This window comes from Miniopterus natalensis, chromosome 6, assembly GCF_054644295.1.
Source record: "Miniopterus natalensis isolate mMinNat1 chromosome 6, mMinNat1.hap1, whole genome shotgun sequence".
Classification (NCBI taxonomy): Eukaryota; Metazoa; Chordata; class Mammalia; order Chiroptera; family Miniopteridae; genus Miniopterus; species Miniopterus natalensis.
In genome coordinates, this window is record NC_142086.1 from 45,974,754 (window position 1) to 46,001,668 (window position 26,915).

The 26,915-nt window shown below is 51.5% G+C and overlaps 1 protein-coding gene across 1 annotated transcript in view; it reads right to left on the reverse strand.

Moving 5' to 3' along the window:
- Positions 1-1,369: 1,369 nt before the first annotated feature.
- ITGB5 (integrin subunit beta 5) overlaps positions 1,370-26,915 on the reverse strand; it is a 102,453-nt gene continuing 76,907 nt past the window's right edge. Inside the window, exons 11-15 of the mRNA XM_016200119.2 lie at positions 11,326-11,548; positions 7,208-7,311; positions 4,244-4,363; positions 2,745-2,911; positions 1,370-2,106 (exon numbers count right to left, since the gene is read on the reverse strand). Of these exons, the coding sequence (XP_016055605.2) occupies positions 2,011-2,106; positions 2,745-2,911; positions 4,244-4,363; positions 7,208-7,311; positions 11,326-11,548 (710 nt within the window). The 3' untranslated portion in view covers positions 1,370-2,010. The remainder of the gene's footprint in view (positions 2,107-2,744; positions 2,912-4,243; positions 4,364-7,207; positions 7,312-11,325; positions 11,549-26,915) is intronic.

Sequence of the window (26,915 nt, forward strand, 5' to 3'; positions counted from 1 at the left end):
CACCATTATTTATGTTTTGGTGGTGGATGGAAGGGTGAGGGGGATGGGGAGGATCATGGCCAAACCCTCTAAGGAAAGGAAAGGAAAGGAAATAAATAAATCACATACAGTATCGAGTTAGAATCTCAGAAATCAGGTATCCAAACAGCTTGTCCCAAGAGCTTCCAGCAGGGGGCAGCAGGTCACTGTGAGCGGCCAGTTCTGTTGCTAGCCACCAGGTGTCACATAAAACAGCCCTAACTTCCACATCAGGTAGAAGCCAGGAGCAAATCATCCATTGCTGCCGGCTCTCAAGAATGCTGCACCCTTACAGAGCTGCCCAGTAGAAAAGGACACTTTGAATAAGTTAACGATTTTTCTCCCGGAAACCCACAATTAAACAGAAGAGAAACCCAACATTTCTTCCAAAATCCTGTTTTTCTCGATTTAGGTCTCGAAGCCATCATTTACCTATTTTATATATTTATTTGGATTTGGCTTTATTTCAAAAAGGATTGAAAGCAGCTTTACCAAGTCACAGGGTCTTCTAATTGCACAGGACAAAGGAAACAGTCTGTGCACATTTGCTCCAGGTAATAGGCCCTATTTACTGACAAGAATTTGTCTTTGTGTTTCCCAAAATAAAGGGGAATTTGGCCCCAGGCTAAAACACATGAATTTGGAATGAAAGCCCAATAGCCTTGAAATACTGCTGAAGCAAAAATGATTAGTGAGATTTTACACAAAAGAGTAGGTATTGGGAGGCTAGCACTCTGGTTGAGACCTGGGTCTTTAGTACCAGTTTGTCATGAGTTAGCTTCCTGACACCTGGACAAGCTACTTTCCCTCTTTGGTGATCAGTTTCCTTTTCTATAAAAAGGGGATAGAATCAAACAAGGTGTGGCACTTTTTCCATCTCAGATATAGGAACCTAAGGGGACTTCAGGGTTCTGCGGGGGGAGGAGGCTGAAATGGGTTTTGTGCTTTAGACCTGGTTGGGATGTAGGAGTTTGGTGGGGGAAGGCACTGAGATAATGTTTTGGGAATGACGGGTAAGGGATTTTTGTATGGAAACCACATCCTGACAACTTCTTCAATCTATTTCCGGCTTCAGTATCTGGGAACTGGGGAGGGAGGCCAGAGGGGTGGTTTTCAGGGTTTCTAGCCTAAATTCTTTAAGCAAAAGCTGGAGGATCCAGAGGGCACCTGCTCTCTGTCCCTGGAGTCCCCCATGCACCCATGTTTGAGGAGCCCTGGTCAGACTGCTGGACCAGCTTGTATGTCCCCTGAGGGAAGTGCACAGCTTTGTCGGTCCCCACTGAGGCGCCATTCAAGACTACTTCAGAAAGGGACATGCACGTCATAGAGAGCATCAGGCAAACACAACATATTTTGGCTTTAATCTTTACTTTCAATCCCAAACAATCTCTTTCCTTTTCATTACAAAAATACTAAACAAACACAGAAGAGGAAAACGGACATTTGCAAACTGCCTTCAACAGGCGTCTCAATAGTTCCATCACCAACACCCATGTGGAAGGCATAGACATCAGGCAGGCAGTCTCAGGGGTCACAACTACACCATAAATGCACGACCTTTTTATTTCATATAAAAATGACCAACACGAAAAAAGCCAGGCCGTGCGTTGATTTTAAGCACTCTGACACTCCTGAGAGCCTTTTCCTCTGGCCAGACCAGAGGTCCAGCCCTCCTGGAAGGGAGAGGCAGCCCAGCACCTCAGCAGCCCATTGACAGGACAAGCTGGATGTGGCCCAGAAGGTCAAGAGCGCCAAGCTGCCCTGGCCTTTCCCAGGCTTGGAGGGGTGGCCGCCTGGCACGGCTCTGGCCCAGCAGCCTGGTGGCATGGCTAATGCCTTCCTGTGCAGGCCATGGGCTCCTTTCCCAGGCTCACCCCAACATCTCTGTGCTTATCTATCTAGGGAGCTGTGATTGAGTCAAGCAGCTGTCCAAAGTGTGTCAGTCTCTGACTTCATCATGCGCCCTCTCCAGCCCTTGAGGGAGGGGAGCCATCAGTCCACTGTGCCGTTGTAGGATTTGTTGAATTTGTTGAAGGTGAAATCCACGGAGTGTGTGGAGATGGGCTTTCTGTACAGAGGGTTTGAAGCCTGCAGAACATGGAAGGGAGGAGGACATGTGTTAATCGATTCATCCCAACACACATACTCAGGGCTGGAGGCCCTCCCTGGCCAGTCAGTCACCCAGGAGGACAGCAAGCAGAGCAGAGGTGGAAGTGACAGCCTTGTGCATGGGGACTGGCTGCCTCTAACTCACTGAGCCCTGGGCAAGTCCCTCCCTTCTCTGAGCTTTCACTTTCTTTACTCCCTCTCTGAAACGAGGGCTGGTAATTTCTGTTCAAGTTGGAAGGAACTTCAGAGACTAACTGGGGATCAGGTGAGTAACTCCCTTACATTGTGCTCAGTCCTTTGGGAATGTGCAGTTTGCCTGGGGACACCAGACTTAAAGCATGTGGGTACTATAATAGACTATAAGAACTTGGGGTCCTTTCCTGGGTCTGTCATCTCTCTAAGACCCTCCAGACTCTCTCTGCTGAGGCCAGGCTGAGCACCTCTGCCTGAGCCTCCCAGCCTGGTCTGGTGCAGGGTCTTTGGTGCTCCTGGGCGACACACACCTCCTTTCAGGTTTTGTTCTTTGTTTTGAATGTTATGGGCCTTTACCACTTGCTTGAGCTCACCCAGACCTCTAAACTTGGCTTTTTCCTACTTCCAAGTTCCCAATGGCTTACCATTTCATAGCGGGCCCTGGATCGCTCACTCTGGAACTTCGCAAACTCTCTGCGGTCGTGGATGGTGACGAGCAGCTTCCAGATGCCCAGGAGCGCAAACCCAATCAGGAGGATACTGCCGACCACAGCCAGGAGGATGGTCATGACATTGGGGGCCGTTCCGCACTCTGGATGGGACCAGGAGGCACGGTGAGCAAAGATGCACCCCTCCTACCCCAGCCTCAGACCTGTCTACAATGAGAGGTCCGTGTCTCTCCCTCAGTCTTCCCTGTTCTGAGATCCTCACACTGCTCTGGGAGACGTGGCTGGGCAGGCAGGTGTCTTCAGTGCACATGCAGTGAGAGTCAGAGGGGGATGGTGCTGTTCCAAGGCCACACAGCAAGTCTATGGCAAAGTGGAGGTGGGAACCCTGGTGGCTGCTCCACTTCTTCCACGTGCCCTGTACACAGCTGCATCTCCCCGACTCGAAGCCTCCACCCCAGCCTGGCCCAGTGCCTAGCGCAGGACGCTGGACCACGCCTCAGCTTCCATGTACATGGTTTCAGGAGCAGACTGGGCAGGCAAGCAGTTTTATGAAGCCACTTCCACAAGGGCTGGGCTGGGGCCAGCCAACATTTGTAAACCCTTAGTGTGGTGCCCTCTGGAGCAAAAGTGCTTATTTTCAAAGAACTGCAAAGACAGTGCTTGGAAACAAAGCTTCGTTCTTACAGGCATGCACCCTGCACTGGCACCACACCTCTTCCACCCTGCCCAGGGAAGGCGCATTATGTGGTCCAGCCCAATTTGGAAAAGCAGATTGCAATGCTGTGAATTAAAGAGAGCACACCTTTTTCTGCTCCCCTAACCCCCTCCAAGGGTCACACTAGAAACCCTAATTACTCCAAGGTAAAAGACCACCGGTACCTGGGCACAAAGCACAAGGCAGAATAGAACCGTCTGTTTGGATTAAAGCTGGGCCTCTTCAGTGGCCCAGCAGCACACAGAAATATCTAACCCAGTGCTCCCTCTGCCCTCCTTGGACTCCATGCTGGGAAGTGCAGCAACCTGGCCAGGCCTGAGTATACCCAGGTCTCCGTGAGGCAGTGCTGGCCGCTCAGCCCTCATCACCCAGGCGAGCCCTGCAGCCATTCCCTGCTGAATCCAGGACCCCCCACCGTAGACCTTTAGCCCTGCAGGTTAAGTGTGTTCCTGGCTTACTTTCACCCAGCGCTCTCCTCCAAGACAGGACACTTCCTAAGGGCAAAGCCCGGTCTCTTCTAACACTGATGCCCCCCAGAGCTACGCCCCCAGCAATGGATCCCAGATATGCAGCTATCTTCCTTCTAAACTCTGGAGTCAGGTAGGGGTGGCCACAGAGTCTGACCTTTGTAAGAAATCTTAACCCTTCTCTCTCTGGAGCTTGGATAGGGGGTGAGGAGAGGACAGGCGACATGCTTAGAACAGGGAGTGGTGTTAGGGACCGAGGCCTCCGGGAAGCAGACATGCTGGCTCTCACCCACCTGGCTCCCTGAGGACCGTCAGGTTGGACTTCCCACTGGGCAGCTCTGTGTAGGTGAACAGCATGACACAATCCTTGGCAGTTTTGTAGAAACAAAGCACAGCTTCCTGGTCATCTTTCACTGGAAAAAAACCAGGCAGGAGTGTCCTGAGTATGTCTCTGAGCAATCCAGACTGCTGACTGACTGGCAAGGAGCCTAACACCTCAGAGAGGACAGGGGTGCAGACCAGGTTTAAAGGGAGGCTGGGCCTTTAAAAACAAGCCCAGGTTTCTCCCATCAAGAATGCAGGCCCAGGCACTGAGTTTAGTTTGCTTAGGGGATGTGAATTCCCTCAGATGCAAGGGGATCTGATCCCTGTGGGAAAGCAAGAGAATCTTCAACCTCCAAAGTATTTGCTGGGGTGAAGGGAAATGAAAGGAGGCAGGGATGCTTGGGGCAGGACTGGTCCATGGAACTGGCTGTGGCCATTAAAGGGATAAAGAAGAGAAGAGCCATCCTGAGTGATGAGAGTTCACATTGAGTCCACTTGGCTGAGCTGAGCACTGGCTCAAGGCCAAACCTCAGAAGTGCTCTCTTGGGATCAAAACCAGAAAGACCCACAAGGTGATGAGGACATCTGGGAGAAGACTGGTACCCACAGTGGTGCCTGCGTCCCAAGCAGAGCCTGGACACCGACCGGCCTCTCCTCTGTGGTAACTCCTCCTGGTCCCCTGGCTGCTTCCCAAGGTTAAGGGGTCCAGTCCCCATCCAGGCATTATCTGCATCCAGGGCTTCCTTGGGAAAGTGTTAGGTTGGTCTCTAGGAGGGAAAGCAGCTAGGAACTATGGCAGAGTGTGAGTCAGAGGGAGGGAAGTGCCTAGGAAAGGGCAGTCAGCCTGAAAAATGCTGCCGGTTCCTGCTGTGACATGGAATGCTCTCAGCTCTGCCCTCTGTAACCCTGTTGCACAAAGGACTTTCAACCTGGAACCAGATAAAGCAGTGTGGTTCTCAAACATGAAGGCCTGGACTTTTCCCTCAGCCCCCAATCATAAGCCCAGTCTGGGTGAGTGTGAATGTGTGTGTGTATGAAAAAGCCAGGGAAGAGGAAGGGAAAGGGTAAAGGGTGAGTTCAAACAGAAACCTGCTCTGTGAAGCACCCGCTTCCTCTCCTAGGCACAGAATAGGAAGCAGCTGTGGGTAATCAGGCAGAAGCTGCTCTTCTGCCTTAAGTATCAAGACAGAAATGGGGAGAGGAAAATGCGTGTGAGAGATGGGACTCTAAGCTCCCACTGTCCTTGGGTCTGGCACAAGGCCTGGTGTACAGTCAGTGCTCAATGACTGTGTCGGCTGCATACGTGACTCAATGTACTCAGGAGCCGTGATCTGGCCAGAGGCCAGGAAGTCCACAAAAAAGGCAAAGCAGAGCCAAGACGGACAGGTGGTGGGGCTGGGAGTCTGAGGCAGCTGTGGTCAAGGTAGAGGGCAAGGCTGCGGCCAGGGAGCCTCAGATGCAGAGTCCCTTTCAAAGTACGTAGTCTTTTCCCCACCATTTGACCATTTTTAAAGTGTACAACTCAGTAGTTTTAGTATATTCACAATGTTGTGTAACCATCACTACTACCTAATTCCAGAACTTTCCTATCACTCCAGAGAGAAAGCCCATACATGTTAGCAGTCAGTCTCAATTGCCTGGCAACTACTAACCTACTCTCTGTTGCTCTGCTTTTGTCTATTTGGGGCATGTCGTATAAATGGAACCCTATAGCGCCTGTCCTTTTCTGCCTGGCTTCTTTTACTCAGCATATTTTCAAGGTTCGTCCGTGCTGCAGCCATACCAACACTTCATACCTTCTTGTGGCTGAATAATACTCATAGGATGGATGTACCACATTTTATCTTCCATTCCTCAGTTCACGTACATTTGAGTTGTTTGCAGTTTTTGACTATTGTGAATAATGCTGCTGTGAACATTCAGGTACAAGCTTTTGCATTAACCTATGTTTTCAATTCTTTTGTGTGTACACCAGGAAGTAGGGTTGCTGGATTGTAGGGTGACTATGTTTAATCTGGGGGGAACTGCTAAACTGTTTCCAAAGTGGCTGCACCATTTTATATTCCCACCAGCAGTGTATGAGAGTTTCAACACAGGGTTACTCTGACTTGATGTAAACAGAATGTTCTGGAACAGTTCCAAACTCAGTTACATGCTTATGGGACTAAGATATGTGCTTTGCATCTCTTACCCTTAGAAACTCCTCAGCCTGGACAGCAACAGTTGTATTAGAAAAGATATGGATGCAGCCCTGAGATGGTAAAAAGAAATATTTTTGTCCCTTTGTGGATTCCCTGTTTCCTAGGCACACAGCTGAACTACATTTCCCAACAATCCCTGCCGTTACATGTGGATGGATGTTATGTGCACCACGTTCCAGGTCCAGCCCATATAAACCTCCCATGTGATCCCTCACTCTGTCTTTCCCCATTGGCTAACTAAATGGAGAGGATTCTGAGGACCTTGAGGAGGGAGGAACCTCGGCATAGAAGGTGCCTGGAATCCTGAATGACCACATGGAAGGCCTTGTCAACCAGGAGCATCTTCACTGGACTTTCAGTGAGTGATAAACTGACATTTTGTTAAGTCATTGAGATTTGGGGTGGGTTTGTTATAGCAGCAAACATTACTTATTCTAATATACTAACTTCTCAGGGAGCCTGGGAGGAGACTGGGTTCCAGTGATGGGACAGAAACTTAGGAACAAGGAGGTCTTATACCTGGGGCTTCTGGAGCCTAAGCATGGGTTCCCCAAGTTCTCTTGGGGAGCAGCAGTCATGCCAAGGACATGGAAGCTATGCTTTCTAATCAAGGCTGAAATGACCTTCCTCCCCGCCAAGCAGCCCTAAAGGTCATCCCACAGGGGAGAAAGCCTCTGTGTACGTGTAAGATCCAAAAGGGGACAGCTCCTGGGGCTGCACTGGCACACTCACCGATGGCGTCCGCCCATGTGACCACCTCATCCTTGCACAGGTGTTGGCAGGTCTGGTTGTCAGCTGGGGTCCCTGAGTGAAGCAACAGGCACTCTACACAATCTCTTTAGAAAAGAGGCAATAAATATGGGTGTTAGATGCTGTGTAGTAGCTCCACACATGTAATGAGCTCCCAACAGTGTGATCCCAGCCCTCTTGCAGGCCAAAGGCTCTAACTGCTGCCTCTCTTCAGATGTTTGGCTTCAGGGGATGTTTCCACTCTGCCCTTCTTGCATCTCTGATGCAGGGAAGCCTCAGGGTTCTTGGAGGAACATATCTGAGTTCAGAGCCCTGTCTGGTCTACATGTCAAGTTGCAGGTTGGAGACCTTTCAAATCCTGACACCAGGAGCCAACTCCATCTGCACTCTGGCACATCAAACGCCGGACTAAGGAGTTTGCTCCAAGCAAGACATTTCCAAGTGATAAACTGTGACCCCAGCCTCTTGGAGGGCTCCTCACACCCTATGGCCAGTGCTTGATGACCCCACATTGCCCCAATTTCCAGGATCCCTCCACCCCCTGGTCACCACCAGGGCAGGGCTCTTAACCCTCCTGTACATTAGACTCTCCAGGGGGGCTGTGAAGACAAAATACCACTGCCTGGGCCAACCACCCCACAGAATCACATCTCTGGGGCAGAGCCTGGGCCTCTGGGATTCAGAGGAATGAACAGTGAGGGCTGAGAACCACTGTCCTGAAAACTCGCAGGCCCCTGCCCCTTCTCCCTCCTGATGGAGCTCAGCTGGCAGGCTCCCTGAGGGCCCTCTGTCCACTCACCTATTAGTTGAGCTACACTAAACTCTGGTAGAGGCTACAGGGTGGCAGCTCCCCCAGGGAACCCACATTTCAACAGGGGCCTTCTGGAGAAAATGGGTGAGGAGCCATAAAGAGACACTTTGAGCCCCTCTCCTCCCACCTCAGGCCAACAGTTTAAAACAGAGATTGTGTGAAATGCTTAAATGCTTAATTAATAATTAGTATTTATACTTCCTATAGTCAAAACCCAACTCCAGAAATTCTCCATCCACCTTCACTTACACCAGGGAGAACAGGACTCCAGAGGACAGCAGGCCAGAGAAGCTAAGCTCTGACCAAGGGTCTGTGACGCTCGCTGCTCGCTGTGAGGGAGAAGAGCCCTGACTCTGTAGGGGACTGTGGGGTGGGGATGCACAAACTGGACGGTGAGAACTCCAGGGAGGGGTGGGTCAAGGCAAAACAGCCAGCCAACTATGAACTTTCAGGGACTTTGTGAAACAGGGAGGTGAGAGCCCCCCAAACAGGGGCTTCCTCAGGAAACTGGAGGACTCCAGAGCTACACCCTGGCACCAGAGTGCAGGGGTGACCTCACAGAGCCTCAGCCACATGGGCGACGGCTGCCCTGCTTTCCCCATACGCCTGTGCATCTGGAGAGCGCTCTAGCAGCTACAGAGGATGTACAACCACAATGCACCACCTTTATTATCATCCCTGTTTTTTAATTCCTTGAGATTAAGAGGCCCAGTTACTGCATTTCCAGGGCAGAAACTGAAATGCAGAACTGGGAGTTCGAGAGCATTTCACCAGGCCCCTTAGTCACAGGTGAGGGAAGTGAGGCCAAAGGAAGTCAAGGGCAGCTGGATGGAGCTCCCAGGTGCCCGTCTCAGACAACCCCCTCCCCAGATCCTGACTCCACTTTCTGATCATTAAGGAGGAATGGGCAAGTGAGTAGATTGTTAAGAAAAAGTGGGTAAGATTTTCTCAAGAGAGTTCTCACAGGCTTAAGAGTTCAGCTATCCCAGAACTAGCCACAAAATCCCGCTGGCCTGGGAATGACTTCATGGAAACATTCTGGAGTTACAAATAAGCTGGTGGTGACTGCATTCCCCACCCCCCCCACCCCCCAAGGCCAGGGCTCCAGAGGGCAGGCATGGGAGACCTGGCTGGGGTCCAGAAGGGGTGGCTCCAGCCCCGGTCATTCCTGCTGACCCAGCTCCCCTCCCCGCTCCAGCCTCCTGGATTAACACATTGCAAAGACGGGAGCTGCTTCCGGTCTCAGCTGGGATTCACTGTCCCTCTGTCCGCACCCCTGTTGTCATTAAACCACAGGACCGTTTCTAGGAAACATTCCCTGATTAGCCACGAAGACATGTCAGTCTAACCTGTGTGATTCATGTACTAGGATGAAACTTGTGATATATGGTAGTCATGTTAAAATAAGTCTGGTCTTTTAAACAAGCAAGCCGCTGAGAGAGACTCTGCACAAAATATGTTCATTGAAATCAGCTGAGACTGAGTGAACTCCTCCCAGGTGAAGGGTTTGTGTGGTTCTAGAAAGAGATGGGCTGCTTGGAAACCCAGGGAGGGAAAAGACATAAGGCGTCTCTCAGCAGAGCAGCAAGATAAAAGGCTGGTATAAGTCACATTAAAGGGGATTTGTGTGTTTTTTTGTTTTTTAAAAGTTGCAACTAGGCCATGAAGGAGGGAGGGTCCGTGTGCTCTCCTCGCTCCTTTGGTATTGCTTAGTAGATAACAAGTGATCAAGTCTGTGTCTTCTAGGAAATGAATGCTTTAAACATTTGAAGCTAGGGCTGTCTTCCCTTGGGATTTTTTAACTGACCTAAGCCAGTAGTATGTTGCCTTGTTGCTCCAGAGAAAGGGAAGAAATGGGCTTGATCTATGTTTATTGATTCCACGTGTGTTGTCCTGGGTTGGCCCTACCCCCCCCCACTAGCTCCGTGTGCCCCAAGCACTGGGAACATACACTCGAAGGGCTCTGCTGGTGGGAGCTGGGGGAGGGCACCTCCCTCCAACAGAAAATGTACATTATGGCTATAATTCCACACCCAGATGGCCACGGCTTTTTGGGCTCCAGATCCAGTATCCGCGGCCCTGGATCCCTGGGTTGTTTCCCTTTGAATTTCTGCAGTTCCTCTCCTCTTTGCAGGTCTAAAGTGGATCTGTTTTTCGTCTCCCTTACTCTCCCCAGCTCCCCTCTGATTACACAAAGTAAAAGCTGGCCCTGTCCATCTTGTCTCTCCATCTGCAGCCAGCTTCCAATTACCCACGCCTGGACTGTTTGTGGCAAGTGTCCAGCCAGGGTCCTGCCACCCAGAACGTCTCTGCACACGGACTGACCAGCAGCCATGGCAGGCTCGGGAGCATGAACTCATTTCATTATCAGCCTGAGCCAGACGTTTGGAGGGGAAATCTGCCAAAAGAAAATTGCACATTTGCGTTCCCCAGAAATGCCGTCTGTGTTATTATTTGTTTCTGATTATCTGTGCCTCTGCTTCCCTCCCTGCTGGCCCCTTAGCACAGATGGTGATGACATAGCTCTTTCTCCAATAAAATTAAAGAGAAACTGCCACTCTCGCTTTCCTGGTGGCATAACTCCTTGGTTTCTTGAGCTCCCTCTCACTGGCGGTATTCAGGGCAGAGCTGTGGGAGGTCAGCCCAGGGAATGTGACCCCACGGCTGAGTCAGGGAAGGCCCAGTGCCCGGTCTGGACAATCTGTGCATTCATCAGCCGCACAGAGCCAGCGGTCCATTATCTGTACAAATGGAGCAGAAAATGCAGCCGCCAGGGCAGCTTGTCTTGGCGTGCCTTATCTAGGCTGGGTGCCCTCCCACCCCATTTACCTTCTGATTATGTTTTGTTTCAAGCAGCATTTCCTATAGTGTCCTATGAAACAGTGTTTAGGAAATGTTAAATTGGGGGGGGGATCAAATGCATTTGAGGCAAGATGCACACTGAATCCCCTTCTGAAATACTCAATAGCACACTAATGGCTCTGAGATGATGTTATTTTGGTATCACAACCAGTTTAATTTCATTTAACTCAGTAATCTTGTAATTTCTAAATTTGTTTAGCAATAGAATAGCAGTCTTGGTTTTTTTTCTGTTTGGTTATTTTCTTACAAAATCGCCATGGAACCAGAATCTCAAAGATGCTATTTTAGTTCATGTTAATAAAAGCTTCGCTCTTCAGCAAGGCTGGGCTGGGAAGGGAGGATGGCCAGCCCTGAGGGCTGACCTGCTGGAACGCAGGCCTGGCTGGGGTGAGGAGCTGGAGGGAGGGGCTGTGGGTGGGGCCATTACCTCTTGGTGCTGCACGCATCTGGGCAGGTTGGGCACTTCTCACACGTTTCCCCGAAGGCTCCTGGCGCTGTGCACTGGCACTGCCCACAGACGCAGTGCCCGCGGTCGCTGCAGATCTGGCCGTCCTTGCCCCGGCACGTGCTGATGTCTGTTGAGCAGTTACAGTTGTCTCCGATATAACCTGTGTGGCACTTGCATTCTCCACAGTGACATTCGCCATGGCCTAAAAGGTGACACAGAGCACATCAGCACCTGGCTGCAGGAACACATAACCACTCACCCCGCACCCAACATGTGCCAGGCACTGGGGACCCAACCGAATGAGACACTGTGCCCTCCGAGTCTGTCTGGGCAGACAGAGGACCTAGAGCTGCCCCAGAGTGACAGGGCAGCTGTGTGGCCGGCTGGGTTTGGGCCTGTGCACCAAGTTGGTCCAGAACTTGGCCAAGCCTTGTCACAGGACCAGGACCCAGAGAGCTTCCTGCCTTGGTGGGTGTGTGGCTTAGTCCCTAAACATGTCCATGGCCCCATCCTCAGAACCTACAAACGTGACCTCAGGTGGCAAAAGAGGCTCTGCAGAGCAGCTGAGCGAAGGACTCTGAGACGGGCAGATTCTCCTGGATTATCCAGGGGGTCCTAAGTGCCACCACGAGGGTCCATTTAAGGGGAAGCAAAGGGAGATGGGCCAACAGAACCAAGACACTGTACTGCTGCCTTTGAAGGCAGAAAAGGCCACTGGCCAAGGAATGTAGCAGGAAGATGGAGATGGAGGAACACGTGCTCCCCCAGATCCTGCCGCCCCAGATCCTCCGGGGCGTCGGGAGGGAGTGCCAATGCCTTGACTTCAGCCCAGTAAAAATGACTTCGGACTCTCACTTCCAGAACTGAAAGAATAAATTTGTGTCTCTTTAAGTCACTAAATTTGTGGGAATTTGGTTCAGCACCATAACAATTTAACACAGCTGTCTCCTTGGGCTTGGCGAGATGCTGAGTTCTTGCTCTGGCCTTGGACCAGCAGCCCAGAGTGGGCAACGGCAGGGCAGGTGCGAGAGCAGGGTGGCCAACACTGATCGGTGCTCACCGCACACACTCGGGCTTCACAGCATAAAAGCAACTGAATCTTACTGCCCTCAGGCGAGGGATCCTTCTCCTCCGCACTTCCCAAGTGATGAAACTGAGACACAGAGAGGTGGAGCAACTCCATGAAGGTCACACAGCCAGCAACCCTCAAGCCAGTACGCCAACCAGGGAATGTGACTCCAGGTCTGTGGTCTGACTACAGGATCTACTGCCTCAGGAAAGAAAGGACAGAGCAGGCTGGAACCAAGATGGGAACCAGCTGAGGTCATCCTTCTCCCCTTGCAGGAGGGACCCCTCATGGGCCTGCAGGGCAGCGGGAGAGTGGAGCTGGGCATCCCCTCAAGGTTCTGCACGTGGCAAGGGCAGGGAAGCGCTCAGCTCAGAGGATTGAGTGTGTGTGTGTGTGTGTGCACCAGGCATGTTTGTGTGAGTGAGCATGTGTACTAGGCATGTGTGTGAATGTGTGTGCACCAGGCACATGTGTATGAGTGAGCATGTGCACCAGGCACGTGTTTGAGTGTGTGTATGACAGAGTGAACGTGTGCACCAGGCACCTGTAAGTGGGTGTGTGCACATGTGATGGGCGGTGAGAAGCATGGAGAGTGCCATCTGCCAAGGGGCCAGGAACCAGACAGTTGGTGGATTCACAAGTCTCTACACTAACAGAGGCTGAAAGCAGTGCTATAAATGGCACTTAATTTTTAAAACTCCTCCTAATACTATTGTCACAGCATATTTTCCTTCCTGATGCCATTTTGCTAAAGCTGAAATGAACAGGATCAAGAATGTGTATTCACTGAGCTCCCCCTTACACATGGGCAGGAGACAGGATGGGTGCGGATGGGCATCAGACAGGTGGGGGTCTTGCATTTCACTCCCACACCTGAGTCAGCTATCCTGGGAGCCGGATCCCAGCATCTTCTGTGAGACCACCAGTGAGTGTGACCCACAACTCTGGTCAGGACCTAACCTCAGGAAGCCTCTTCGCCACCACTTACTTCCTGCCCCCTGCCCTCTCAGTGAGCAGGTCAGCTCTGCAGTGCGGACACCATGCAGGTGGCAGGGAGGCCATCTGGAGCAGCCAGGCCTCCCAACCCTGCCAGGCCAACAGCCTCTCCACTCGCTGGGCCAGGGGCTCAGAGCCACAGCAGATATGTGCTGGGCCAGAGCGCCCTCCCATCTCACAGGCAGTGCCAAGCAGACTGCTGCCCTCCAGGAGAGGTGAGGAAAGCCAGGCTGGGCCAGGAGGAGACTGTGCAGTGCAGTTTAACTGCCTGGAAGCTGGTGTGTGGTAGTGTGACGTGTGAGCCACAGGAGAGAGCAGCACCCCTGCTGGGGGAGAGGAGGGGGGAGGAGAATGGCTTTGGATGCATAGCTCAACCTGGGGCAGGAGGACTGCAATCTCTCCTCTCCACCAGTCTGTGAACAGCACCAGTTCCAAGCCCTGGCCAGCAGGAAACCACTCCCCACGGGAAGTCTTCCCAAATGAAACAGCTCTAGGCTCCAATCACAAAATTCCCTCAGTCTCCAGCCTCAGGGACCACCACACTGGTCCAGAGCCTGTTTTAAATTAACATGGTTCACTGTCGGGGGTAATTTCCCCCCAACATTCTATTACAAAAATTTCCATACCGGCAGCCAAGCTGAAAGAAGTATACAGTGAGCATTCATCTCACCACCCACATTCCACCCTTAGTACGTTACCTGTTCCTTTATCCCACATCCATCCAGCCCCCCATCCATCACCCATATATTTTTAAAAATGCATTTAAGAGTCAACTGCAGATATCAGTACACTTCAGGGGGAGGTTTTTCTACAGCTCTGGCCCTCTCCAATGGCTTGTACATCACACCATCCCACAGAGCAAACATGCAAAAAGTAAAAGGCATGGTCAGTGCCATACCCACGAGCAGCAAAGGCGGACCCAGGCCAGGGGACTGCTCTGCTTGAGGTGCTGAGTGTTGGTTTTCTTCCTACACAAATTGTTTTTGGCACCCATATAAAATTATCCAACTATAACCTGACACAATACTCCAAAGTGTCAAAGAATTCGGAGAGGAAGTACTAGATTATTCTGTGGAGAGTGGGTTTTGGTTGAAGCATGTGTGCTGATGGAGAACCTGCTCCCCATGGAGACTGAGCCTCTAAGTGAAAATGATGGCAAACCAGGCAGAGGCACCTGCTGCTCTGTACTTTCCACCAGGACGGTTGATTTGCAGGTAAACCCAGCTGCTTCGGGTACATCTACCGTGCAGGCCCGAGGCCTCCAAACCCCCCCAGGGCCAATGCGGGTGAGTGTGCCCCAGACAGGGATTCAAGTAGAGAGTCAGGAGTCAAGGGCAGGACAGTGGGATTCACCGCTGACGATTCACCAGAAGTCACCTAGGAGAGGAACAGGACTCACCACCAGAGACATAAGCTGTCCCTGAAAGCCTCCCACAGCACCTGAGCATAGCAAAGACACAGTAAGAAAGAACACTGCAAAGAACCCGGGAAGTGGACAGAGCACGCACCCCAGCAAGTGGGAGCCCCTGAGGGACATCAGAAAACCCTTATCCATGTGGCTTTTGACTCAAATATTTGACAATCCTGAAGCTAAGTCCCAGCAAGCCACAACTAGGAAAGAAACCCCGGGCTCTCTGCTTGGTGAAATGGCTGGAGCCACCTGAATGCTTGTCCTCAGCAACCCCCTTGATAGCTCCGGTTTAGTTTTTCAGGTAGCTCATCGCCTTTCAAAGGCAGCTTAAAGCAGCTACGGCAGAGATGCGGCACACGCCACCGCGTCCTCACCTACAGCAGGCAGTGCTGCCTAATCACGGGAGTCTTTTCCAGGGAGCCTGGGCTGGGCCTCAGGATCCCCCGCAGCACTGCACCTGAAGTAGATCCTACTGACTCGCAGCACACAAGATACAAGTACTTGCCATCTTGGTTTAGATCATCCAGTCTCCTTTAGAAAGCATGACCCACAGAGTGTCAGAAACTACGTAGGTCTGGTTACATTTTATCCTGATCCTAGTGTCTCAGAGCCCGCAGTTGGGCCTCTACCTGCATGTGCGGAGATTTCCCACATCTTCTGGACAGCCCTTGGCCTCTCCTAAAACCCTAGGAGCACGTTATTGAAACGATGAGGGTCACTTGGCCCTGTCCCAAGGACCAATAACCTGTCAATCACCAGAACTGAATGGGGCACGGGGAACGTGATCCTGGCTAACAATACACAGAGGGCCAAGCAACGGCTCTTCATCAAAACAAAGCTCATTGAGAATGCCGTCCCCAGCACCTTGGCAAAGCGAGCTGAATTTGACGGCGCCTGTTTAATTCTGTGCAGACATAACAATATTTTCACTGCACACAGATACGGACGTTGAAGGGCATGTGAAAGTGTTTTGCAAGCTGTGAATTGCTCCATGTGCAAGTTATTATTAGTACTACCTTTGTTAGAATGATTGATAGCTAAATGGACAGGAAGTTGTAAATGTGTCTATTTATACAGAATTTCAGCTCCACAGAATTCAACAGCTTTCCTTCAGCACAACAGTGCTTGTGTGGGCTGGGGGCCAAGGCGCAGCCCCTCGCCTTCTTTCATAAAATAGAAAGGCGGCCATTTAGAGGAAGAGGCCTTGAAGTAGGCTGGGAAGGAGCTGCCGGAAAGGAGGGAGAGGAACCAGTGGCCCGGCAGCCAGGAGGGACGGGAGAGGAAGCCCAGCCCCGGCGCTCTGTGGAGGTCAGGGCGGGCAAGTCCTACGGCGCTGCCGGGCTTCCTCTGGGGAGACGGGCGGGCGGATTCAGCCGGCAGAGAGGTGGGGAGTGGTGACAGCCCCGGCAGCTCCGCAGTAGGGGAGGAAGCCGGGAGGAGGGGGGAGGCCGGGACTCTGAGGATGGGATGTATTTGAGCACACTTCTGATTAAAGCAAAAGATTCAGAAGAGAGTTTTGGGGAGATGGGAGAATCGAGTGAATGGCAAACTCCACAGAGATCACAGCAGAGAAAGATGCAGGAGGAGAGGACGCGCTGAGGGGGGCGGGCTGTGGCCAGGGGAGATGTTCCCGCAGTGCAGTTCCAGGTCGTGCCGATCAGCTGTGTGAAAGGCCATGGGGCTGTGCTGGAACCAAGTTCAAGTCTGTCCCCCCACCATCTGCTGTGTTTCCTTGGGCAAGTCCCCAAACCTGTGTGATGATCTGTTTCCTAATGTCAATGAGGACGGTGCCTTCCTCGTGGGAATGTTGCTAAAAGTGTGGGCACTGTTAAGTTAAGGCTCCCACACGGTATCTGGCCCATGAGGGGGCTCAGGGAGTGGCAGCTGGAATTGCTGGGCCTCCACTGGAGCTGAGCAATCAAGGGACTCAGAGACCAAGGTAGTGAACAGCTTTCCACAGGGAAATGCAGTGGACAGTGGGACTTGGGGGGAAGGGGTGAGTGTGAGGTGGAATGTAGGGGTGACCAGGAGGTCGGTAAGTGACAGAGATGGGGACAGGTCGAGGACTATGCAGTGGGAGGGCACAACCTCAAAAGAGGGGAGAGCCTCCGGGGGTGGAAGCAAAGACCTGAAGGGAGCCCTGAGGAGGGAGACAAGTGCTGACTGGGTGTGGGCAGGGGCCAGCACCCCACAACCTTCCCCAGCAATGCTCTTGGGGACCATCAGGGAAAGGAGGGGGTGGGGCTGTCTGCACAGGCTAAGGATGGCGAGGATGCTGTTCGCCACGGCGCACGAAGGGTGGTGAAGAACAAAACTGGATACAAGGACACACTTAGAAAATGGGGCAGTGGAGTGGTTAACACAAGACTTCTGGGACCAGAGTGCCTGGGTCACCTCCTGAATCTGCTACTTACTAGCAGGAACGAATGTTTAACCCCTCTGGATCATGGTTTCTTCATTTTTAAAATGGGGCTAATAAAAATGCCCCCCCTGTAGGGTTGTTGTGTGAGTTAAACCACTTGATCTGTACAAAGCACTTGGCGTTGGCATATAGTAATTGCTCAATAAATGCTGCTACCTCCATCATCGTCATCATTGTTGTGGTTATAATGGGAGTGAGGGGAGGGGAAGCATTTTCTGGGAGCTCAGATCAAAGACTTTCAGGGTTAAAAGCTTCCATAAAGTTACCTAATCCACACCCAGCCTGAAGGGATAACACCTGGGGCCCCCAGAGCTTTCGTGGGGAGGCTGACAGGCTGAGGTGCCCGAGGCCCTGTTGGGGAGCCCCACAGAGGATAGCAGGGACTGCAGAGCCAGCCAGTGAGGGAGGGGACCGAACCTGGCCCTCAGCAGGAAGGGACAGCTAGCCGTCTGAGGCAGAGCTGTCCATATCGTCTCTCCACAGCTAGTCCAAAAATAGCTCCCACCAGCTCAGGAATGCACTGTGGCCTCCCTCGGTGGCAGCTTCCGTCCCCTCCAAGAGTCCACTCAGGCTGGCAGGGAGGACTAGCTCAGTTCCTGAGGCAGGAAGGAGCCTCCGTTTCTCCTTTCTCACGTTCCTGTCTCCCTCTCCCTCTCTCTCTGACACCAGGTACGTGATCACTTCCTCTCCCATTGCTTCCTCTTAGTTTCTGCCTCTCACAGCAGCCCACTCTCCACTCTCCTCGGCCCCCCAGCGGCCCTCTCCCTCCCTTTCCCTCTCAGCCCGTCTGCCCCACAGTCTGCCCCACAGTCTGCCCCACAGTCTGCCCCGCAGCCTGCCCTCCCTCTCAGAACCAAGCCAGCCATGTAACCAGGAAGCAGCACCGAGAAAACAGGAAGGGGGGGCCCTGGAAGGCCTTCTCTCATTTGGGGTATTTCCCTGTCACTGGGAGTCAGGTCTAGTCTATGTTCTGGGCACCTCTGGGTGAAACCCTGGGCCCAGCTCCCACAACTCTCCAGCAACCTCTCCAACAACTGTGTTAAAAGGAGCAAGAAACCAACTCGTAGCTTGATGTGCTTCCAGTCGCAGGGTCTGTGGGACCCAGGGGCCCAGAGACTGCTGAGCCAGGGCAACTGGGGGCAGATCCCACAGCCCTGCCCTCTTCGGCACCAGGCGGGTGTCCGGAGCCCCCTCTCTGAGCCAGTGGACATACAGCAGAGGCACCCTCGTTGTCACAGACATCCCGGAACCCACACAAATCTCCATGGAGAAACGAAGCCAGACGTGGGCTGACCTCTCCGTGGTCAAACCCACACACAGGCTGGCTTGCAACGGGCACGGCCCCTCTGTCCGGGGCTTCGGCACAGGAAGGAGAGCTCCTCCTGGGACGTGCCCTTCCTGATTCTTTGCTGACAGGCAGGTTACTGTTACGTAACAGGCTTCCCCTGTCCTGAGCGTCCCTGCTCGGCTGGGCCGTGTCTCCGAGTCTGGTCCCTGTGGGAATGTACCCCTCCCACCACTTTATCTTTCCCTTCCATACACGGGCTTTGGTTCCAAAAGAGTAAAAAACGGAGATTCCCAGCTCCTTCACAGGAGCCTTAGCCTAGCTCCGGGCACTTCAGCAGAAATGGAACAAACCTCCCGGGGGCAAGAGAGAAGTCCCCCTGCAAGCAGTGTCCTCACCGCAGGCTTCCTCAGCCTGCAAACATGGGCTTGCGATGAGTGACTGGCCGGAGAAGCTGTGGGCCGAGGCAGCCCCCCAGGAAGCGCAGCCCTCGGGTTCACCCCGCCCCACCCCAGCTCCTGCAGAAAGTCTCCCTGCCCAGCTCAGCCCTGTCCTTGTCCCTCCCCCTGAAACTCCATGGAACTGCTGGGTTGTGGATGGCCTCTCGGAGTGCGTGCTACTGGGCAACCTCAGCCACCCATGTGCTGCTCCTCACCCCGAGACTTCAGGGGAGCGGGAGGAAAAAAGGGGCAGGACGTGGCCACAGTCCAACGGGCTTTGCTCCCCAGTTCTGTTCTTTCATATCGTTTGGATTTCATGTCTCAGGGCGAAAGACCCCGGAGATGGCGACAGCGATGCCTCCTTAGTCTCAGGGCAGCTGCCGCTGTCCTTGGCTTAGTGTCGACGACCAGCCCTGGGGAGGTGAGTGGGCAGCCCCCTGCCAGGCGCCCCCTGCCCTCCTCTGCCGGCCGCGCAGCCGGGCGGCGAATGCGGCCACTGCGGGCCAGGGAAGGGGACGGGCTCTGAGCCGAGCCTCCCGAACCTCGGCGTGACTTTCGGAGGTGACAGCACTGGCTAGAAAACGGGCCCCGCTGTCCGAGTCCAGAGCCTTCTCGAAGGACAGCTCGGCCTTTCTGGCCTCATACCTGGTTTCTCAGCGCGGCGCCCAGGCGCCAAGTCCCCTAATTACCACCGCACTTCACACGCGAGCGGCGAGGAAGAGGCCTGTTCTCTGGCCCAACTCTACATATCACGGGGAGATTAAATACTCAGAAACCTAAGCATATACGTTCTTTTTTACAGGCAAAAGGAAAGAAACCATTATTTGTACAGTTGATCCTGGAAAATATATGGTTTATATGATGCCGTCTTTTAAATGCCGTCTTTTAAAGGTTAAGGTAATGAAGGGAAGATGGAAAAACCCCATGTTCGTTAATGAACTCACCTTCCTAGGTCAAAGTCTGTAAACAACTGAGTGAGATGAACCGGCGTCCCCAGGGGACCGGAGAATGCTGACTCACACACACAGAAGGCCTGTGGCCAACAAAGGTGCCTCTGATCGACACTGAGCCTGGCTAAGCCTGCCAATCTGCCTGGCAGGCACTGCTGGGGGAATGCCAGCCACATGTGAGGAGACACGAATTCAACAACCTCTTGGTCGCAGCCACAGGATGTGAGGGTTACTATTTTCAACCTGGAAAGCTCTCAGGGCGCTGTGGTTGGTTAGCAGCTGCATATTCCACCCGCGGCCGGCCGCCGCTCACAGCCTGGTGCAGCGGCCTCAATGGACGGAGTTGGTTTGGAATGTCACAGGAGTGGCCACGCTGACGCCTGGGATGGCAGGAAGCAGCCGCCCGGAAGGGAGCACCCAGCCCCCAAGGGTTAGGGGAGGTGGGCTTTTCTTGGGTCAAGGCTTTGGGCCAACCTTGGTGAGGAGTGCGGCCAACATGCCAGTTCCCTCAGCCACAGCCTCCCCACATGGGTCAGATCAGTAACAGCCACATCAATCTCCTGGAAGAGTGTCAACAACTAAATGAGATCATCGTGTCTAAAGTATTTTACAAATAAAACAGGCTAACAAAGGTTCACTTGAGGAAAGTGGGGTCAGCATAATCTACAGCAGCCGGACACCTGCTGAACACTACAAGGAACACGAGGAGCTTTTCATTAAGTAATAATCACAGGACAGGGCCCTCAGCTGGTCCCCTGGTCCACGTGTGTCCTTCAGCCTGGTCCGCTGGGTCTGATATATTCTTATGTAACCCAGAGACACTCACTTAGGGAAACAGAGACCAAATGTTTCCTAAAATTTTCTGAAATAAGGAGCACTTATTAGGTGAGACTTGGAAAATGTGGGCTAAGTGCTTGGGTGGGTGCAGGGATGCTGAACTGGTAATTCAGATATTTGGGAAAGGTCTCAATCAAAATAAGTAAAATTAGGTGGGAGTTAGGTCACTCTTACTTACAAGATTCTCCTCGTCTGAATCTATAATCAAGAATCACAGGAGCTTTAGTCTAGGTTCTGGGCCTCAGTTTCCCCAAATGTAAACAGTCAAAGCAGGTACTACACAGTTGACCCAGTGACTGGTGGCATTACAAAAGGCATGAGATGCACATAATCCCACTACTAGTGCTTGTTCATGATGAGTGCAAAATACTAACAAATTAGCCTGTTTCCCAAGAAACAAAAAGGATATTAAAATAGATTCTCCTCGCATTACTACATTCTCCTATTGCTGCACAGTGATGTCGAACAGCACACCAACCTGGGAAGTACATTTCTTTAGCTTGGGGACAGTGGAGTCATCTGATCAAGACTTTCGAGGGTAGTGGTTGTGGGCTGGGGTGATAGGAGGCCCCCTCCTGCAGGTCAGAGGACAACAGGCGGGGCTCAGAAAGGCACCCTGGAGAAAAGACTCAAAACTTCCAGCAGGTCAGGCTCGCTCAGAGCAACTGCCAGACACTAGGGAGCAGCTGGATCTGGGTGGAGTTCTTAGGTCAGTGTTCTGAGAGTCAAGGACACTCACCCCAAAGGAAAACAGGGCTCCATCCAGTCCTGCCCCACCCGGCCAGCGGCACTGAGCGCAGAGGCCTGTAACCAATGATGTCACAGTTTCCAAAATCAAGACCAAACTCAAAGTGATGGCTCAACACCCAAGAAGTGGAACCAAAGGGACCTTAGGAATAACTCTTTCTGCCACCAGAGGTGTCTTGTAGTTTTCAAGTAAACTAAAAATAAAAATTTTTCTAATGTGTTACTCTATAATATCAAAAAGCTAATAACATCGAAATCAGTACATGACATTCACGTGTCTTCCTAGGATCTTCCTGTGCTTTTGAAATTTCACTATTTCCTTCACAAGCCAAACTTCATGACCTTGAGGACCAGGCCTGAAGTTCAGAGGTCCTCCTATTCACACACTTCCCTTTCAAGTAGAGAGAGAAGGGCAGTGAGGTGAAATCCAATGCTTAGATCACTCCATTGTCACAATCATTGGTGAAACATCGTAAGATGTTTCTAAAAACAAGATCTGAGCAGTGAGCAAGGGCAGTAAGAAAACTCCATTCCCAGAGCTAAGCTCAGAGCATGGAACTGGGCAGGTTCTCAAAGGGGCATCCTAACACTCTTTCTTGTCTTTTAAGATCTCATATAAATCTGGATGGTGAAGGGAGAAGCTTAAAGGATTCAGATCCTCATTCCTCAATCCCAGAAAGTTTCTGAGAAGTGGAAAATTCCAGGGGCCACATGAAATTAGAAATTAATTCAAGAGAACAAGCAACTCCAACTCTGTCCCCAGGGCACCCACTACAACTTGGCAGATGAGGGCTGCTCAATGAGCTCTTGTTGACTGAGAAGAAAGCAGCAACCTACCTAAAACAAAATGACCATAGTGAGAGATCCTTGTTTCCATATCTGTAGCTGCACTAAGATCAGATACTTATTAAGCTCTGGTGTTTCCAAAGAGCCTTCTCCAACGACAAGCTGCAGAAGCTATCTGACTCCGGATCTAAGCAGCCCAGCTCACTTGGTTTACATGACTGGTCTGAAAGATGCATTGTTTCCTTATATGACTAAGTCCTACATTCAGTTCCTTTTTGACTTTCCTTTGAACTTGAGCAATGTCTGGATACAGATGGAATAGTTAGAGAATTCCTGACCATGAGATACCTATTGGGAACTTCCAAAACCAACATGTTTTGGTGCCATAAATATCTCCGATGCTTACCTGGCTGTAAGAAAATGTTCTCACAGGAAGGGGATGAGCAGGTAATAACGTTGATGCAATACCCCTGGGGAAGAGGCAGCGTGCAAGGAGTTTTACAGTAGCACCCTATCTGATGTTCACAACGGCCCTCTGGGGTGTCTGTAGAGAGGGTCCATGAAGAGCCCAAGGTCACAGAGGCAGAAAAGGGCACTGCCAGGCTTAGATTTGAACATGCACTGGTCCTCATTCCGGGAAATGGTCTTAGGTGGAAATACCTTTACTAATTATGGGTATATCATTCCTCATCATCATAGTTACTGAAGAATCCTGTAACAAGCTGTTCTCAGAAACACTGTATTCTCAGTACCCCCAAATGGAATAAAAGTCTCACGGCCTTCGCTGAGATGTGCACAGTAAGGATTCATGTACCACCAGGTGAGGGAAACTGCTGCACAAGACATGCCTTTGAGGGAGACAGGCTTTATCTAGAAAAAATATATATATTTGCATCCTTATATTTACAAATAGCACCTGGTAACCACGAACAAACTGAGCAGAGATTAATATACGTGAAAAATAGCTGAAGAACTTTCTAGGCCTCCCACCTGGGGCACACAATGGTAGCCATCCTGGGAAACTAAATATGTCAAATCTTGGTTCATCCAAAAGGTCCTTTGGGAGGCCTTTGTCATGGAGCCACACTCGAGATGGTCCTGCAACAAGTCATTTATAAAATATGCACATTGCAGGGGAGTGACAGAGGTACAGCCATGCCCACAGCCTTGGGAATGGCCAGCAAGCTGTGACTCTTAGTGTGAAAACTGCATTTCTGGAGAAAACAGTACAAATATGGTGAGAAGTCCTTTTATAAACACATCTGGAAAACTGCTGCCACAGGAAGTGTTTCATTTAGCAAGAATCAAGAGGTCCAGAACCAAGCCACAAGGTCAGAGGCATCTTTAACGGGGGAGGTTTAGCAGAACCTTGTGAAGCCTTCTGGAAGCCATCCGCCCAAGCCCAGAACTTGTGCTTAGATGCCGGCTCTGCCACTAGGACTGAAAACTAGTGTCACCATGATGCCTCTTGACCTCTAATAACCTGCCACATATTAAATTTTATATATATGTATATATATGTGTATATATACGTATATATGTATATATATATGTGTGTGTGTGTGTGTCAAATAGCTTGTTAGATAAAGTAAAATATATGAGAATTTATTTAGATTACTTTGGGGATCCCATAGTCACATGGCCAAAAGGGTTCTGTTCTTAATTCTATTGTCTTATTTGATTTAAATTCTCTCAATATGTGAATCCCCAAAAGTAAGCTGGTCATTAGCAAAGTATTCATTGTACCCCAGTGCAGTCACTTTAAGCAGAGACTGACGAAAGCATCAGAGTTGAGACTACTTTCAACACTTTACCATAAAGGACTAACTCGAACCCCAGGAAATGGACTGTCTGGGTACAGAAACCAGCAAAGAACAACAAAAGTCTGAGCAATAATCTTTTATGACAATAAAAACAACTTCCCATATTCTACTAGTAGAGGGACTCTGAAGGGTCAACACTTTACGAGACTCCAAAGAACAGAAACGCTCCTGATGGCCCCGTGGAGCTCCCTCTGCACACACAGGAATGGCCTGTGGACCGACCCACTCTGAGTTGTTGCCTCCAGAAACCGCAGGGAGGCACAGCAGCCCCGACTGCGCACGCATTCCCACGAGTGTGTGTCACAAAAGTAATAAGACGGTTGTTCAATTGCTTCCAGACCTCAGTTTGATCTGCCTCATCACTTTTATGATGGGTAACATACTACAAACCTGTAATTGCCTGTATTTCCCGCTCACTCCTGGCTCTTGGTGGGGGAGCTGTGGGGAAGGACTATAAGCCTCTTACAGACAGAGAGACCAGGGGTAAGTAGGAGTTTCTCTGGGACGTCCCACCAGTTCTGGCCTGGCTCTGCCTCCGTCCTGGTCTGAAGACAAACCACAACCACACAGTCCCCTTGCAGGACAGGCTGCAGGGCCAAGGGGTGAGAAAGACTGAGAGATAGCTGAAGTCAGCTGTCTGCGACTCTCTGAGTCAGCAGCTTCAAGACCAGAGTGGTTATTGGGAAATAGGCTTCTCTCCCACGAAAAACCCCAAATGTAGCAGCAGCCAAGAGCTCAAAACCAACACACACAGTCCTGGGGTGGGAGCCCCAAGCTGGCCACAGGTGCCGAGGGACTGGGGCTGGAGCCCCGCCCCCACCCGCTCACAGCTGCCTGGGGGACAAGTGGAACGAAGAGCTGGGAGCTACATGGATGTTCAAGGGGCGGCTGCCTGGACGCATAATCAAGTCCTGCCTGGAGTGGCTCGGGTTCAAGTCTTCCTCAATAATCAAAACAACGACCTCATTCCAGAAACTGCTTTCCTGGGAAGACTTGGATAGCCTCGCCCTGCAGCGTGAGGTGGCTCCTGAAGTGGGGGGAAAGGCAGCTCACCGGGGAAGCAATGGAAAGAGTGAAAATGTCCTAGTCGAGGGCGAGGTAAATGCTGAACTGTAAATGCTCCTTAGGATATAACAGTATGTGAAAAAAGCAAGATACAAAATTGTACACAGCCACAGACACACCAACTTAGAAAAAGTTTAGAAGGAAAAACACTCTTAAAGTACGAGTGATGGAGTCCTAAGTGTATTTCTTTCTACTCCAGAATATTCTAGACTTCAGAAGAATCCTCCAGCTACCCAGTCATTCTCTTGACGGAGCACATGTGACCGAGGAGGGTGAAAGGAGGTCTTTATCTGCTTCAGCAGGTGGTCCACATTAGTCCCAGTCACCAAGAGGGAGACGGATGGCACAGAATGACCACCCATCCGTTGATTTCCTGGTATTTTTCAGTTTTCTTTAAGACTGTGTATGGCTTTCCTAATGGGAGGAAGACACGGCACCTCAGCAATCCCGGGAAGGTAGTAACTTGATGCATCCTGCATGTGGGAGCCTCAGGCTTCTCAAACCCCCCTTTCTCCACCCAGGGGCAGGGGAGCCTGGAGATACCGCAGGGCTGCATGGAGCGGAGGGGCAGAGAAGCGCACCGGGCCCGGCAGGCCTCTGACACGCGAGTAACTCAGAAGAACTGTGCGTTCTGGAGGCTCAGCAGAAGAGCTGCATTTTCACTCAGCTATAGAATATTCCTGTTTTCAAAGCAACAAGTTTTCACTATGGAGCCACTCACACCTCATCTTGCACCTGCCCTGCACCTCCGGGCCCCATTCACAGAACTGTCACGTCTGAGAGAGGCGGCCTCTACCACACAGGGGCCCTGCTTCCTGCCAAGCACGCCAGGTCCTGCACCTACATCTTCTTCAAATATCAAAACAGTGCAGAAACAGGGGTGTTGCCCATTTTACAGACAGGAAACCTGAAAGTCCAGGACAACCCAGGCAGTAGGCTGATAAACTGTGGGGACGGAGCAAGCGTGTTGCCTGACTTAAGCCCTCGCTCCCAGGCAACACGGATGCAGCAGCCTCTGGATGAAGACCTATCAGAGGATTATTTCTGGCTCCTGAGGGGAAAGGAGGGACAGTTCTGTGAAAATATGTGCTAATATGTTTAAAAACAAAACAAACACTGCTGAGAGCCAATTGCAGACACTGCCAGGCTTCTTGGAGCTTTTATGGTAGCTGCTCAAGGGACTGGAAGCTCCATCCCAGCACGCAGGGGCTCTGAGGCAAAGCCCAGGGATCTACAGGGGGAGGCCGCCCCTCCAGCACAGGGCAGCAGCTGTGGCTCCCGGAGCCGTGTGGCACTGACTCACAAGGAAGCCGGTGGCCAGCCAGCCCTCCTTTTGTGCCAGGCAATGTGCTAGGTGCTTCATCCACATTCTCTTATTGCTCAGAACACCTCTGTGCCCACAGCGACCCAGCAGCGTGTGGCGTTATTATAGTCAGAGACAGGTCTGCCTGATCCTAAGCACGCTTTCTGCTGACCCAGACAGAGCCAGCCAGCTAATCCAATCTATCATCTCCTTGACAGGGAAAGAATGGACGGGCCCCTGTTGCATGTTCAGCACATCAAACCCTAATTCTTCTAACGGCATTCAAATGTCCTGCACTTTCTGGAGTAATTCCAATTTTGAACATGTTGGTCCCACTGCACCCATGGGTGTGCTCCTGCTAGTCTCATGGTGTGGGCAGCCCGGGGAGGCCTCGCTTGCCGACCCACATCTGCACAACCCTCAGCACCTGCTTCT